This window comes from Metopolophium dirhodum, chromosome 9 (genome assembly GCF_019925205.1).
Source record: "Metopolophium dirhodum isolate CAU chromosome 9, ASM1992520v1, whole genome shotgun sequence".
NCBI lineage: Eukaryota > Metazoa > Arthropoda > Insecta > Hemiptera > Aphididae > Metopolophium > Metopolophium dirhodum.
Window position 1 is genome coordinate 29,214,415 of NC_083568.1, and position 18,119 is coordinate 29,232,533.

General features: G+C 34.1%; 1 protein-coding gene across 2 annotated transcripts in view; it reads left to right on the forward strand.

Moving 5' to 3' along the window:
- Positions 1-18,119, forward strand: part of LOC132951807 (follistatin-related protein 5-like) — a 135,873-nt gene that overhangs the window by 103,013 nt on the left and 14,741 nt on the right. For both annotated transcript variants that reach the window (XM_061023778.1, XM_061023779.1), the window contains exons 4-6: positions 8,186-8,404; positions 10,600-10,715; positions 16,835-16,975. In XM_061023778.1, coding sequence (XP_060879761.1) covers positions 8,186-8,404; positions 10,600-10,715; positions 16,835-16,975 — 476 coding nt within the window. The remainder of the gene's footprint in view (positions 1-8,185; positions 8,405-10,599; positions 10,716-16,834; positions 16,976-18,119) is intronic.

Genomic DNA, 18,119 nt, shown 5'->3' on the forward strand with positions numbered 1-18,119 from the left:
AGAAAACTATTACCCACTCATGTCTTTCGCATTTTTACTTTTTCTAGTAGGAAGTTGAAAAAAAAACGATTCTTAACAACTATAAAAATGAAATTTACTTAAAGTAAATTTGAATACTTGGTTGGAAAAAATTTGTTTTTCAAATATTTACAACGATTGATGAAAGCTTGCAGCGCACGACGGTAATGTTCGTCGCCATCTGATAATGTTCAATATATAATATATATTATATATATTATAAAATATTTATAATTCGAGTATATCCAAAAAATATTTGCCACTGTATACAGAGCATCATACCTACAGTATGGTATTCATATTGACTTTCGACCTCGAACCACAGAATGAAGGATGCTGGACGAGAGGCATAACGAAGAGCAAAGAAACTTCTATGTATAATTATAGTGCAGGATATAAAGTGAACGAGATGAAAAGGAAAACGCTGAAACAGGCAGACCATGTATGGGGAAAACGTAAAGCACTGGTGAAGATGGCGGTTCAGGAAAATATTAAAGGACAAACTACTGTTGGAAAGTCGGTGTAAAGAAAGATGTCTCGAAAATCGGTCCAGTCACAGATTGGCACGCCGTGTGGTAGAAGACAAATATGTTTGGATGTTTGGTATAAGAAATTCCGCAATAATTAAATAATACTATTATACGTGTGTTCTATACTATACGGGAGAGAATAATTCCACCATAAATATATCTATATATCTATTATAGCGTTCGCAGTTATATACATATAACATATTATTGTGGATCCGCTGCAGCAGGTTGTAAAATATTTGTTACTACATACAGCATACCTACAGTGTGGTATTCATATTGACTTTCGACCTCGAACCACAGAATGAAGGATGCTGGACGAGAGGCATAACGAAGAGCAAAGAAACTTCTATGTATAATTATAGTGCAGGATATAAAGTGAACGAGATGAAAAGGAAAACGCTGAAACAGGCAGACCATGTATGGGGAAAACGTAAAGCACTGGTGAAGATGGCGGTTCAGGAAAATATTAAAGGAAAAATACTGTTGGGAAGACGGTGTAGAGAAAGATGTCTCGAAAATCGGTCCAGTCACAGATTGGCACGCCGTGTGGTAGAAGACAAATATGTTTGGATGTTTGGTATAAGAAATTCCGCCATAATTAAATAATACTATTATACGTGTGTTCTATACTATACGGGAGAGAATAATTTCACCATAAATATATCTATTATAGCGTTCGCAGTTATATACATATAACATATTATTGTGGATCCGCTGCAGCAGGTTGTAAAATATTTGTTACTACATACAGCATACCTACAGTGTGGTATTCATATTGACTTTCGACCTCGAACCACAAAAGGGGAATGGAGAATCCTGGACGATAGGCATAACGAAGAGCAAAGAAACTTCTGCACAGTTATAGTGCAGGATATAAAATGGACGAGATGAAAAGGAAAACGCTGGAACAGGCAGACCATGTATGGGGAAAACGTAAAGCACTGGTGAAGATGGCAGTTCAGGAAAATATTGAAGGACAAACTACTGTTGGGAAGTCGGTGTAAAGAAAGATGTCTCGAAAATCGGTCCAGTCACAGATTGGCACGGCGTGTGGTAGAAGACAAATATGTTTGGATGTTTGGTATAAAAAATAAGAAAATAATACTATTACACGCGTGTTCTATGCTATACTATACGGTAGCGAATAATACCACCACAGATGTATATTATCTATTATAGCGTTCGCAGTTATATACATATTATTGTGGATCCGCTGCAGAAGGGTGTATAATGTTATTGTGTATGTGATCAATTGTATCGCGAATAGAAGCCTGCGACGATGTTATATACTTGCAAGCTATTATAATGCGGCACTTGTATTATTATCGCGTCGCGGAAAGAATGCGTATAGAGACTCGTATACAAAATCGTACAAATGTATACAATATGTATGTGTGTGTATAGCGATTATGTGTGTGTGTGTGTATAAGTATTATTGTGCGGTAATTTGATTTGGTCGAGAGGTCTCCGATGCAGCAGCAGCAGCCGTCGACTGTGACGAACCTGCGGCGACTGCGGGTAGGTGTGGGTACGGTTTATGTGGGTGTGGGTGGAATGGGGTTGAGAGGTTGTATCGATGTGTACCGTAATCGATACACACAATACGACACGCGCGGGGTGCGCTATTTCGTCAAGACCTCGCGTCGGACAGCGAAATGATGTTTTGAGGCCACGTCACCCCCGCCCCCCCCCCCCGTCGACGCGGCGGAAGAAGCAGACGACCGCTGATCCGACGGGATAAATACAGTTATCGGCATCGTTTCCCCCCTCGTATCGGCGGCTCCACGTGCTCGCGTAGGTAAACGTAGATAGGTATATGTATTATATATATATATTATTATGTACATAATAATACATATTATTGTATATAATATACGTCCTGCGTGTTTATGTATATGTCTGCGAGTTATCCCGCGAAAACGTGTGCCGAAGATTTGGCGGGTGGGGGGGGGGGGGGGGGAATCGTTTATATTCTTGGTGTAATGCGTTGTGGGATAAATCGTTTTTCGTGTGGTTGTTGTTATTTGTATTTTTTCCCCACCGATTTCGATTTGTTATATCGTTATAAGCGTACTTATAAAATAAATATTTGTTCGAGCATCTGCAGCACTATCGAGCAATTTTTTTTTTTTGTAGGTCCGTAAAATGCTGTGGTTGGAGAGGGGGAGAAATATTTTTTTTTAAAAAAAAAGGTTGATACGACATTGAAAACAATCATACATTTTTCAACACGAAATATTAATACTGTTATCATATTAAATACGATTTATATAATATTATTTATTGAATTTGATATTTATTAAATTTAAATGATAGAATCGAGTTTTAAAGACTATTATTATTTCAAACCTTTCCCGGCAATGCCCGTGTTAATTATATGGGTATACAGAGTGTAACACAAAAAAAACTGACAGGCGTGTAATATAATAGGTAAAAACTTTTATTCTAATCATCTTTTTAATTTTAATTATCATGATTATATTTGGTCATAAATGTAAAAAAAAAATGAATATCAATAACAACCAAAGTCATTACGTAGTTGGTTGATTATATTTGTCACTTGTCAGATATTTCTGTTACGCATTGTATAATTGTATATTATATTTATAAATGTACCTACAATGTTAACATATTAATTTACATTATTTGCTGTCCGCCGATAATTAATACGGTTAACTACGCAAGTCTTTTTCGGGATTCACTACGGTATTTTTGCTAATGTTGATACAACAACGATAATATAACAACGACTCAAAAACAGTAGTTTAAACTCGAAATAATAAAATTACGTCTTCACTCGGTTTGTGGACATTTCTCCAATAATATTATTGTCACCATAATGTCAATTCTACGCATCGCATTGTATGAATGTGTTTCTATTGTAATGCGCACAAGGCATAACAATAACTGTACAATAATACAACCCTTCGTTAGTTTCCATTTATTTTTTTATCATTATATAATTACGAGTTATTGAACGCGTATTATTGTTATTTATATACGCTCGTGTATTCCAAAGATGCAAAAACATATTCCATACAACGCACTGGTAAAAAATAAATATTACGGTCAATGATATTAATTCATTGGGTGAAACCTTTTTTTTTTTTACCCATTTTCAAATCCTTTTTCACCATTAACGACGTTAGAGATGGTTAAGAGGAGGAGATAGCCCGGAGGTCTTTATTAACGGATATTTATTGCCAATTTAACAATCCAAATGTGATTCGATAAATCCGGTAGTATATATATATATTTATATTCACCACATTAAATGTATCGTCAATTCATTCGGCCGTTTCTAATAGGTACCTACGTATATTATTACATATATATATATTATATACGTACTTGGTTTGGCTTGATTATAAATCGGTCAAGGCGCTAGTTGAAAACAAATCGATGTGACCTAAAAATATATCTAAGGGTACTTATATGAAAACCAAACACAAAAACGTATTCGTCTCAATTCAGCGGTGTATTTTGCTGTATAGTTGTGTACGTGTATCAAAAATCAAAAACTATATCGTACGATAGATCAGTTCTAAAAAAAAAAAAAAAACGAAACGGCAGTGGCGTAATATCGTAATTTTGAATTTTACAAAACGGCTCAGCGACAATGGTGTGTGGAGCAGTTTATACGTGAAGTTGGTCCTCCAAAATGGATTTTTGCTCATTATTATAAGGCCATGAACATCATCAAAATATCAAAATACACCCTAACAATAGACATTTAAATGTGTTAGTGACATAAAAAAAAATGCGTAGTAAAGTTTCGCAGGTACCTATCGCAGGTGTCACGTCAAATTATCAATATTGTCGCGATAATAATATCGTTTTCATCAAAAAATGTCATCAGAGGATAAGAACGCATTTATTGGGAAAAAATAAAAGACCAAAACTTAAAAAATATACAATAAATGAAATTGAATAAAATAGCTTCTACGTCATACGCCAAACGGATATATTATAATTTGGTCTGGAATGTGCGCGACCAAAGAAGGAGAACAAAGATGTGAGGGTCATTCCGACCCTAATCAAAATATATTTCAGTTGCATAATATTTGCAAATTCCAAGGACCGACTAACTAGCAATCGTCGCGTTCACAATCCATCGACTTGTGTAAAATATTGACACAATTTTTTTGAATCGATCGGAAACGTCGACGGGCGGGCGCAACTTCACGCACGGCACATGACGTGACGTTGTGTCAAATTACGTGTTGTTACTGCCACGTGGGGCTTACACGATGATGTATAGGTAGTTCGTACTTATACCTACCTATACTTGGCGCCGTGTCGTCTACTTAGACGACCGTATATACCTACGTCGGATCGAGATAATGAAATTGCGCATTTCGAAAGAACGCGTGGAATTTATTTTCGCAATATAATGTAATATAATAGGTATACATTTATACTTAAACGACGTTATTCCCAGGCCCGCCGGTCGGGTCGTAGAGCGCGCCGTAACCAAATTTCAACCGGGGGCCATTATCTGAAAACGAAATTTCTTCATCTTTCTACTGCTACATAACAGAGAGCGTTTCGCGTGCACAACATATTATACGTACATTGTATTATTATTAGATGATAAACGAAATATATTATACCCCGAGAAACGCGAAAAGGTCACGTTTTTCGGTGTGCATGACCAAAAAACTAATCCGATAAATGTATTTGTAATTTCTGCCACCATGTATACGCTATTACGTTATATATGTACATAATATTTTACGCTCTCTCCGTTTCATAGGGACGCTCGCTGTGAACATAATAATAAAACGATTGGAGTTCTCGATTTTCAGCGGGTTTTTCGAGAGTGGCAAACGTTGGCGTTGCATACGATATTCTAATTAACTATATAAAAAATCGTATAGGAAAATATAAAATAGAGACGTACATAACGTACATAACGTATTGGGTATCTACATCGTACGACGTATGAGTTATTTATTTATTATCAGCAATACGGGCCGAGCCCAATTATACAGAATATGATAATAATAATTACAATTTAAACTACGAATAACAACAATAAGTATGACAATAACTAATTAAACGTATAAAAAAACGTGAATAACAACGATTAAACAAAAACGACAAATATTAAAAAAAAATTATGGATCACTATTTGCCATACGCATCATTCTAATGATTGGCTGGTTCTCAGAATAATTTATTGGTGTTGCGTTTTAGAATAAAAAATAGATAAATTTGACGGACAGAAGAGTAAGGGACTCTAAAGTTAATCATAGAAAGTAAAACGGGAGAATCAATACAGCCATCTATTAGTAGGCGGAGAAATTTCAGGTTAGCAGGGTTTTTTTCTATCAACTGAGGAAGTTAATCCAAACTTATTCAAAATTGGATAATAACCATGAGGGTGGATGATCGATACTTAAAATAAATTATGCTTATTTTAGGAATTTTCGTTGTACTCTTGTACAACGAGTTATGACGTATTGTTGGAGTTGTTGGACAATTCTTAGAAAAATTCGCGTATTTTAATTTTTCTAAACCAAATTCGAACTGCCGCGAAAGAAATTATTTAGTTTTTCGACATAATCTAACCAGCTGCTGTGTATACTGTTTTAAAAGTTTCGAAATTAAATTTGTCTAAAACAGATATCTGTTTTAAGTTTCGTATAACGTCATTAGACAATTTAAAAGTTGATCGTATAATTTTAAGTTCCAACCAACGGAGATCGAAAAAAAACAAAGTATGACGAATAAGTATAATCTGTTTTCATAACCTATTAAGAAAGAATTTAATTATGTAGCAATTCAAATTCTAAGTGATTTTTAAATTGTTTTATTTATGTGCATATATTATGGAGAACAAAAAACTTAACAATGTGTTTGACATTTTTTCGATGTTTTAATTAAATACATCGATACCATAAGAAAATATAGCCTATTATTAGTTTAATGTAAACAAAAACTTAAATTTATACCGATGACGACGAACAACCAGTTCAAAAATAAATATTATTTTTTTTTTTTTGTTCATATGTTTTTTATTCAATCTGTTAAAAAAAAGAATAATAATAAGAAAAACTGATGGTTTATAGGTTAAAATAAATAAAAATAAAAAGGCAGATTAGACAGACTGTGGAGGCCTCTCAGCGGAGGTACTGCGACATGAGTAAAAAATAAATACTAACTCGTATTTTAAGGCAATTTAAACTTTGTTCAGTTTTTAGTGTTTTTATACGCCAAATTCAATTAATTCAGATTTATTCAAATCAATTCAAATTATTGTTAATGTTAAAAAAAAATAACGCTGTCGATTTTTAATGTTTTTATTTTTTTTTTTTACTGCAAAAAACTATCTCAATCTCATTGTCATAACTTTAATTAAAAGACAGCGATTGTTATGGCGCATGACCTAATTTGCACGAGGATGCACGAACAGAGCAATTTCGAATTTCGTCGACCAGTGAACATAAAATATAATGTAATTCAGTTAATAAATTCGTTTTTACTGTACAGTGTTAACTTTATATATACATATTAGTCGAGATTTAGGAGACCCATTATTCCTTTTCGCGAAACATATTTTTACTGTGTAGATTTTTTCGAATTAATTTCGAAAAATAATAGCCCTGTAAAAAATGTTTATTTCACGAAAAATTATAAATTAATATTTAATAACACCACTATATAATATGCAGAATTGCAGACACACGATCGACTTTTTGAATATTATCGACAACACGAGCGTATGGCAAAAAATTATACTAACGACGATATTTTTTTTTATACTCGAAGCGAGGGGAGTGATGCCACAATGCGCCTTTGATCTGCACTTGCGTATAATGCGTACGATAATAATTAATAGTGTGTTATTACAATAATAATATAATAAATCATGCGACATTCATCCGATTTGCGTTGTCCTGTCCACCGCGGTAAAATCACGTCATAATATATGCGGGAGACAAACGGCCATAAACACGGTCTAACGGAAAGACTTGACGAAAAAAAAAGATGCTAATTAACGTATGACGAAAATTGTTAAAATTATATGATAAGTGAATAATTTTAGGAATATGCTCATGTCAGCAAATTCCCCAAAAAAATATTTTGAAAAAAGTTATTACGTTCCAAATTAATTCAATCAAAAAAATATTGATATTTTAAAAAATTCCAAAAAGTGAACTACTTGAATTAGATAAATGTCTTTACTATCAAAATTGTTCTTATAATCAGATTCATGATGGCTATTATGAATATATCCAAAAAAATTTTAATGAAATAAAAATTTTTTATTTTCAGTTTTAAAAAATAAAAATTATTTTTTGTAAAGGTAATATAATATGACGTGTAGCGCAAGTGACTATAAATTATATATAAAAAAAAAAAATGTTTAAATATCGATTAGAACAAAAGTTATTCCAAAAATCAGTTCTATCAGCTGTATGAATATAATATACCATCGTAGGTTAGGTTAGGATATTATTATACCGTCTCATCTCGTCAAATGTGTTTTTATTTCGCGACCACGTCTCGACATAATATTTATACTTTTGTTCGCATGCGTCGTATGCAATAGCATGTGTGTGTGTGTGTGTGTGTGTGTGTGTGTGTGTTATATTTTATTACAACGGCTTTTCGATTTCGTGTTTCAGACCCGTGTCTCGTACACTACTGCGGAAGGGGCGAGGAGTGCGCCGCCCTGGGCGGCGTTGCCCGGTGCATATGCGTGCGGAAATGCGGTCCGGCCAAGCGCAGGGTGTGCGGTACAGACGGACGGCTGTACGACAACAGATGTGAGCTGCACAAGTCCGGCTGTTTGTCCGGAGTCGACATAGAGATAGACCACTCGTTGAAGTGTTTCATACCTTCAGGTGAGTCAGCAGGAGGCCGTTTATTATTTACACTTGCCGAGCAGTAGGTATAACATAACAGCTTTGCCGTATATTCCACTTTATATATATAAAGGGTGATTTTTTTTATCGTCAAACACTCATTATTTCAAGAAACGAAAGAAGAAATTCAAAAGTTGTTTTTTCAAATATTTTTTATCCTTATATATTTTTAAGTTTTTTACATTTTTGAATGATAACATAGAGTTTTAATTTCATATTCCAAAGTAGAATATTTTTAAAAGTATTTCGAAACATAAAAATCGAATTTAGGGCGAGTGGTTTATGAGTTATAAACATTTAAAGTTTAGATGAGCGGAGTGGGGTGGTACGGTGTTACCCCGCAAAATGTTTGTCCACTACTCCGCTCATCTATACTTTAAATACTTATGACTCATAAACTACTCACCCTGATTTTTATGATTCGAAATACTTAGACAAATACTCTGCTTTGGAATATGAAATTAAAACTCTATATTATCATTCAAAAACGTAAAAAACTCAAGAAATTATAAGGATAAAAAATATTTGAAAATATTATTTTTATAATAAAAACGTTATTTTGTAAAAGACTTGAAACTATGGAAAGTAATATTTTCAAAAACGTTTGCATTTCTTGAAATAATAAAAGAATCATCCTGTATATATTATATTGGATCCTCGTTGTACTCGGTGTCGGGAGAGAAAAAAACTCTACGTCCGATTATACGACCGACCGATGATTAATGCTTCTGAAGATTGCGCATAAACCCACTAATATTAGAAATTGATTTGTCAGTATGTACTTTGTGATAATCTGCGCAGTGGCGTTATTGGATTGTTTCAAGTTTAGTATTTACAACACCAAAACATTTTTAGGTGACGTAGCGAAAGTATTGTTTTAAAACACTAAAAATATTCTGCAAGCTTATAAGTTTTTTTTAATTTGAATTTTGCTGCTAATGATGTCATTAGGTAATCTGTTAATTTAATTGTGCTATGATAGTTTAATATGATTGATATTATTGATATTATACTCAGTTCTGAAATTCAGAATTACGTTTAGATTTAACTTCAACAATATTTTATTGACATTTTTTTTTAATTTAAAAATGAACCCTTTACACAAATTTTCATATCGGAACATTGAGACCTTTAAAGGGCAGAAGTGAGGGATTGAATATCCATATCAACACAAATAAGTTAACAACGCCAACAATTTAAATCAAATTACGACACTGTAGAATGTGTGTTTTACAGTTCGATGTTAAAATAAATACAATTTGCCTTTGAAATAAAATATATAGGTAATAAATAATAACAGTGCAATTAATATTTATTAGTCATACTCCTCCAAGTTTAAAGGTTCAATCATTGTCCATGATTAACTGTGTTCAGTTTTATTTTTATGAATTACAAAATATACGTGGTTTAATTATTTATATTTGTTTATTCTTCAAGAAGATAATAGGAAGATATTGTTATATTATTTTGACAAATTTATGTATATTTATTCAAATTTATCAATTATAAATTATAGTTATGACCGTTGTACACTATCTTATAAGATCTTATCATCGGGTAATTTTTGATTATTTTGTTGATGACTATTGACTACACAACTATAAATCTCTGTGTGTTAAAAAAATAAAAACGTGTTTGTATAGCATGGTGCATTTTAACGAAAAATCAATTTATTTTTTCAAAATGATAAAAATTTACCTGGAAAATTGAGAAAATTAGTGTAGCCAGTAAAAAAACGTTTAACATAAATCACTCCATATATTTATTATATAGGTTATTTTATACGTATTACGCACAACGTATGTATGTGATGTAATTGCGTTATGTCGTTGGCGATAAATCAATTATGGACTCAGTGGAAATGATGAGCGAATAAATCGTTTTAAATCCGATCACATACGCAGCAACTCGTAAGACTATACACGTTTTCGAATCAGCTATAATTCAAAACCGTGTATCGATTAGCGTATCTCATATAATATTATATATATACGAGAAAAATCGTCCCCCGCGTTTTATATTTAATGCCATAATATTTATACGAAGTTTGTTTTACAATGTCTTTGGTCAAATTGTGTATAAGACAATATTTATGGTGTATATAAATATATTATATTATATCGTATAATATTTACCGAGATTGAAAATAATGATGTTTCGTGATGTCTGTACAGCGTCCAAGGCGAAGAATGTTCGGATCCTACCGAAAACCGCAGACAACGCCATTGAACCGGAAACCAAATCGAAAGAAGCGAAAACGTGCGGTTCGCCGCAATACGAAATTATGAAGGTACACTGTTGTTGTAATAATAATTTATTGTAATAATTTCATTTGAAATTTGTGTTCGAACGAATTACGGGGTGTGCGGATTTTTGGGGTTTTCTGGTTAAACGGTTCCCGAACTGAAATTACGGAATATATAAGTCTTAATTAATACACTTTTTAGGTCTTCGGTTCAAATTCGAAAATCGTTTTCAATCTATTCTTGATTTTTTTCGGCAACAATTAATGAGGTTTTAAAATACATATAATATGTATGTGTAATGTTGAATTCCCTGTGTGTCCTATTATAATATATTACAAACGAAAATATGAAATAAACGATCGAACAGTTTACCGCTGATATTTAGTGTAAAACACTCGACTATTGCGTAAAACTATAATAACTACAGCCGATGTCTTAGACAACTAATATTACATATTATTGTTTTTTTAATAACAACAATTTATCCGTTGGCCGGCGCGTTGTATAGGCAATTTCGGTACGTCGGTGTGCAGCTGGTACCGTGTAAACGAATAATTCGATATGGGACGGAAATTACGTGCCGACAATATGACGTGACAACCGCAACTATACAATAATCTACTTTAACATCGGACGACGGCGAATTCGCAGATCTCAAATAGCCCTCGGCGACTGGCACCACGGTAGTCGAAGTTAATAAGCGCGTCCATTATCGAATTACATAATATACTGGCACGTCGGTAGCATTACATCATAATTATTATGACAATAACAATGGTATACACGGGGGACGGAGTGGCCGAGCGGACTAAGGCGTCGGTTGCGAAGCGCGCCGTCGCCGGTTCGGAACCCGGCCGCGGACGGCACAACTCTTCGGGCAGTCACGGTGTCTGGAGAGAGAGAAGCTGTCACCCCCCCCACCCGGGCATGGCAGATGCCTACGGGTGCTGGCCACTAGGAAATTCTGCCAAACTAACGAACACGCGCGTTTAGACCTACAGTAAACTCCCCAATGGCCCTAAAATGCCGCGAGTTAATTAATGAAAAAAAATATTAAAAAAAATATACGCGTTGTCGTGACGTCACTTTGATAAAATCATACGATCCGTCTTGCTAGAAAACAGGAGGACCCTTCGACCAATCGCGATGACATAACAATATTATATTAATCGAACACTATACTTGTGCTGTGTTTACTGCGCAGACATTCGGTGCCGACGGTTTTTTTTTTTTATTATTTACGCGCGAAAATCGGCGTGGGGATGGGGTTGTAGACGTGCCCCCCTCCGACCGGCGGCGATGCACTCTCCACGGGCCTAACGTGTTCCGAGAGAAGTATGATTAAATTATTATTTTACATGGGGACCGTGATTTGCGTGCGAAATCGGAGGGAACAAGGTTCGGTCGTCGCGTTCGTATGTCGCGGGCAAAATATCGTGTCGGCCGGCGGTTGGGTTGTCGGTCTGTGCGTCTATTTTGGCAAACGTCCCGCGCACAATATTTTATTATATTATCGTCGTGGCGTACAATATACGTATGGCATGTGGTGTATATATATATATATATAGTTCGGACATGATGATAAACGCGCGCGAAACGGATAATTTGTCGTCGAAATTGATAACGGTCGTCCCTCGCACGCGTATTGTAATTATACACATGGCAAACGCTTTCCGGTCGTGTACATATAATATTATTGTAAGTGGCGGTTTTTGGCTTTACGACGTATATATTATGTTTGTTCGAACCGTTTTCGATTGTTCCGTTCCGATGCCGCGCCGCCCTCCCTGTATGTATATGCCAAGAACGATTTCTTTTTCGCTCCAAAGTCGTTATTATAATATTGCGCTGATGTTACTATTATTATTATTATTATTGAAAACAATATTATGATTGCGAGTCTTATGCGTTTTGATTGCGACACACGCCGCCCATACAGTCTGTATGTGTTACTGTCGAGGGGACCCCGCTGCAGTAGCAGTATACAGAGCGGTTCGCCGAACACGTCCACTCCGTTTTCTCTCGTTTTCTTTAATAATCCTACAGCCGTTCGATTTCAATGGAATTGGTACACGTAGGTGCTTAAAGACCATATTTTCGACAACTTGCGATTTGTTCGTGTCCTGTGGCCCCTGTTTTTCGTATTGCGATAACCCCTCCGCCATCTTTTTCACTTTAAACAGCTGTTCAGTGGAAAATCTTGTTGAGAATGTTGATATATCTAAATCGAAATTCGTACATGGAGTTTCCGTGTTAGTAAACATTACGTACTAAGGATAATGTATAGGTAGGTTCGTGATGATATGGTTAAAAATAAGGGGCTTTGATGTTATACAATATTATATAGTTATTGATATTATCTATATTATAACATTTCATAAGTTATAAAAATTACTATCCGATAATAACAAATACAAGACTCAATATTATTTTATCATTATTATTATTATTATTACTTTGGAACAATTATTTTTTGTTCATGTGTACTATATGTAAATATTACTTGAAATAATTATTGCTATCGCTGCCATTATCTCATAATATATTATATAATAATGTCACATAATAGACTAAACTAAACTTATTCTGTGATAATACTACACATATTTTACTATTTATTGTCAGTTTTGAACGATAATTTTTAAGTTATAAGCACCTAATTAATAATTTTGAAGACTCCTTTCACCACAAGCTTACTTAAAGCTAAGACTAATAAGCTCACGATTTTTTCCTTTCATTTTGTACGGTAATATGTTTTACTTAAGTGGATTTGAATAAATAATTTAAATGGTAGGTATACAATTATTAAAATATATGAAATCTAATTTATATTTTTGTAACTATTTTTAAGGATTATTAATTATTATCCTTAATTGCCATATACCTAAAAACATATTAATAACTCATAAATTATTCGTTCAAATTTTCCTAACATCAAAGTTTTCATAAAAATTATCTACTGATTAGTTCAAAAGTAAAAAAAGTGTTTTAATTTGAAAAATAGAAGTTTATATCACCACAGGACACTTGGTTAGATAAAAATGGACCTTAAGTGGTAAAAAAAAATCTCAAGTGTTCAAAATATGATCTCCAATCTCCATGTACTTAAAAATTTCTAAAATCATATTTTGAATAGCTGTAATATTAAACAAAAATTGTGTGAAGAAATTCTCGGTGAATCACTATATTAGATAGGTAGTCGGTTTCATTCGGTATATTTATTTGAAGTTACGTCGTCAGAAGGATATCCGAGTAAATCATCGATTTAAATAATATACTTGTATTATAAAATAACCGATACAATTTTCGTTAACTTTTAATTTAGTAACCAATCCACTATGTGGAGACTATAATATGGCGAAACTATGAATGGAGACACGAGGTCTGTTGAACTTAAACAAATGTGGCTACGGTATGTGTTGCGTTTGTAATGAGACAATGCATCGAGATAATAATATTATATTATGCGGGTGTAACGCCATCTCGTAAGTGTGTATAATAGAAATCCGTTTGCTCTTTATTATTATTTCGGTTCATATTTTTTTGCTTTTCGAATCGATGAAAACGTGTAAAATATTCGATTTAAATACAATATATTATAAAAATAACGGACACAATTTTCGTAAACTTTTAATTTAGTAACCGATCCACTATGTGGAGACTATAATATGGCGAAACTATGAATGGGGACACGAGGTCTGTTGAACTTAAACAAATGTGGCTACGGTATGTGTTGCGTTTGTAATGAGACAATGCATCGAGATAATAATATTATATTATGCGGGTGTAACGGCATCTCGTAAGTGTGTATAACAGAAATCCGTTTGCTCTTTATTATTATTTCGGTTCATATTTTTTTGCTTTTCGAATCGATGAAAACGTGTAAAATATTCGATTTAAATATAATATATTATAAAAATAACGGACACAATTTTCGTAAACTTTTAATTTAGTAACCGATCCACTATGTGGAGACTATAATATGGCGAAACTATGAATGGGGACACGAGGTCTGTTGAACGTAAACAAATGTGGCTACAGTATGTGTTGCGTTTGTAACAATGCATCGAAATAATAATATTATATTATGCGGGTGTAACGCCATCTCGTAAGTGTGTATAACAGAAATCCGTTTGCTCTTTATTATTATTTCGGTTCATATTTTTTTTGCTTTTCGAATCGATGAAAACGTGTAAAATATTCGATTTAAATATAATATATTTTAAAAATAACGGACACAATTTTTGAAGCTTTTAATTTAGTAACCGATCCACTATGTGGAGACTATAATATGGCGAAACTATGAATGGTGACACGGGGTCTGTTGAACTTAAATAAATGTAACTACAGTATGTGTCGCGTTTGTAATGAGACGGAACTATCGAGATAATAATATTATATTATGCGGGTGTAACGCCATCTCGTTAGTGTGTATAATAGAAGTTTCTCTTTATTATTATTTCGGTTCGTCTTTTTTTTTAGTGCTTTTCGAATCGACGAAAACGTGTAAAATACTTTCGTTTTAAATATAATATGTAAATATTGATATGCTCGGTCGAAATGTAAAATACGCATTAAATATTATGTGCATTTAGGAGGTATATAATAATATGACATATGATAATTATTTTCGTATGAACGCCTCTGTAATGGCAAAACGTCGCGTAATTTTTTGATTCTGTTTATAAAACCGGCGCGTACTTTTTTGTTTATAAATATTCAAACATTAGTCTATACAGTAATTATTATTGTTATTATCACGCGTTTACGGCCGGCGGCGGCGGTGTTTTTTTCATACCACGTGAACACGTTGACGACACGATACTTATTCAAGTCGCTCGCAAATAATGTCTCTGATCCACTCGCAAAATAATGTACGCCCCTGAAATTTACATAACTCAATCGGCGAACCGCGCGCAAATATATAATATTATGATAATAATATAAAATTTCGTAAAATATCACATCCGCGCGCTCCGATTGTTATTCCGGTCGATCGTGCGCATACTACTATAATATAATATAGGTCTGAGGTTATTGGGTTTCTTTGTGTTTACTTAACCATCATCATAAATATTTACCAACCCACGGCCGCCATAGTAAAACAATAACGATAATAGTAATAATAATAATAATAATTATTATTATAAAAGTGAGTGGCGGGTTTGATGGTTCGCGTCCGCGACGAACCGCCCTCCCGTTTATCGTGTATAAATAATAATATTATCTACAAACTGCGACTGTATTGTATTGTTTCACAATGGAAGTTCAATAAGTCGAGCACGTGCCCACTTAGTTATATTATATTTTGTCGTGTGTTTTACGGATGACAAACGCTCGGCGGGTTGTGTAGGTCGTTCTGCGGACCGTAAATATACGATTTAAATCGCGCACCCTCCCCCCCCCCACCCACCCTCCCTCGACGGGCGCGATCCGATACTAAATAATACACGATATTATCGCGCAAAAGTCGCGTCGGCCTTAACAATTAGACGTTGCAACCGTGTATATATGCGAATTACGTACACCCAAAACGGTATCGCACACGGTGGCCCGCACCGAGAGGATCGCCTCTCCCCCCCCCCCGATGATATACCCGCGGTATAATAATATATGTTTTTTTTTTCTACCACTCGCGCGCCCGTCGGCGTGGTTTTTCGACGCAAAACGCATAAAACGGTAATAAATGTTTCTTGTTCAATTAAAAGAGGGTGCAACCACAGGAATTAATGCTCGCGGTCAGGATTTATCGCACTTCTGGGAACGCGCGTATCCCTCTTCGGCCGCGTATAAATTATGTCTACAAAAAGCTCTTTGCTCCTGCGTATATACCACGGCACAGCCGGCTCAGCCTTTGCAAGGCGGCCAATCCGCGTGAGCAGCAAGCTATACTCGCAGGGTCGGACGGGGGTGTATAATAATAAGACGCGTCTTATGATAATAATACGAGAGAAATACCCGCCGAAACGAGAACAGCCCTCGTGTGCCACCGCAATAAAGGTGGTTTTTTGTTGTTATTGTTTTTATATATTTTTTTTTTTTTTTCGTCCTCCCCCGCCGCCACGCTAATATAATAGCTGGTGTATAGCCCGGACGGATGATTACAATTTATTCGCCCACGACGACAACGGGGAAAACATAATACCGTCATTATCTTTTGCAGGATAATTTGTTGCTGATAAATCACGCCAAACTCATGTACCAGAAGAGTTGGAACGGCGGCAAGGAGTACATGGTCAGCGCTTTGTTCCGCTACTTGGATTTGGACGGCGACGGATTTTTGCAACGCGAAGAATTACAAAAGGTATCATATACTCTATCTTTATACTCAATCGGTTTTTGATTAATCGATTATTGTTTTTGTTGAAATTCGATAAATTATGTTCGGACGTCTTGCGGTAAAACAACATTTAGATAATAATATGATTGGCGTGACTCGATGTCGTCGGTGTAAAATATTTTTCATACGTCGCCTATACTATTGGCCTTCGAGGTTATATTTTATCTGAGTATTATCAATTTATTCTTTTACAGTAATACCGTTGTGAATATTATATCGTATTATAGTGCTCTCCGAATAGGTTTCTAAACTTACGTTGTGGTATATAATATTATTATAATACCTATATTGTATAATGTATATATGTGGTATTTATTATAACACAAAAAGAAGCCTTTGTCATTTATTAAATTTTAAAACTAATTCGTTCTTATTTAGAATACAATATTTGATAATAGACTACAAATACATTAAAGTAACACAATATATAGGCACATACGACATACTACGAACTTATTTCGGTCGAATATAATAATATGTAACCTACCGACTCTATCGTTAACGACGTAAAGGATTTCAAATCTCTCTTTAGAATGTCTTTTTTTCACAAAAGTGTGCTACCAAACAAATTGCTTGCATTATTTATCAAAGAAATATCAATATAATAGCATTTTTTTTTATTCATAATATATATAATGTGTAATATTACGTGCACGAGCTTAGATTAAAAAAAAATCGATTATTTCGGTTAAAGCGTGTGGGTATACCGACAAATGTACCCGACAAATTTGCAATATAATTTTCCAAGAATGATATCCCTCTTCTTTGAACCCGTAACATATTTCTTCGTTCTCGCACAAATTTATCATATTCTGATATATATCAATGTTGTGGAATACATAATAATATGTGGAAAGTTGTTTTAACCGTTGTAAAATAAACTTTAAATAATATAATATCACGCTCTTATTATTTTTGCAAAAAAATGTACATTTATTTCTTTTTGAAAATTTTAACTACATTACAAAGGTGTAGTATGTGTTGTTTTATAATAATTAAGTAAACGGAAATATTTACATAATGAGCGCTAAAGTTCAAACAATAATTTTAATTTAAAATGTTTAACAGCAATAATCGTAAAATACACCATGCACACTGCAGCAGTTCC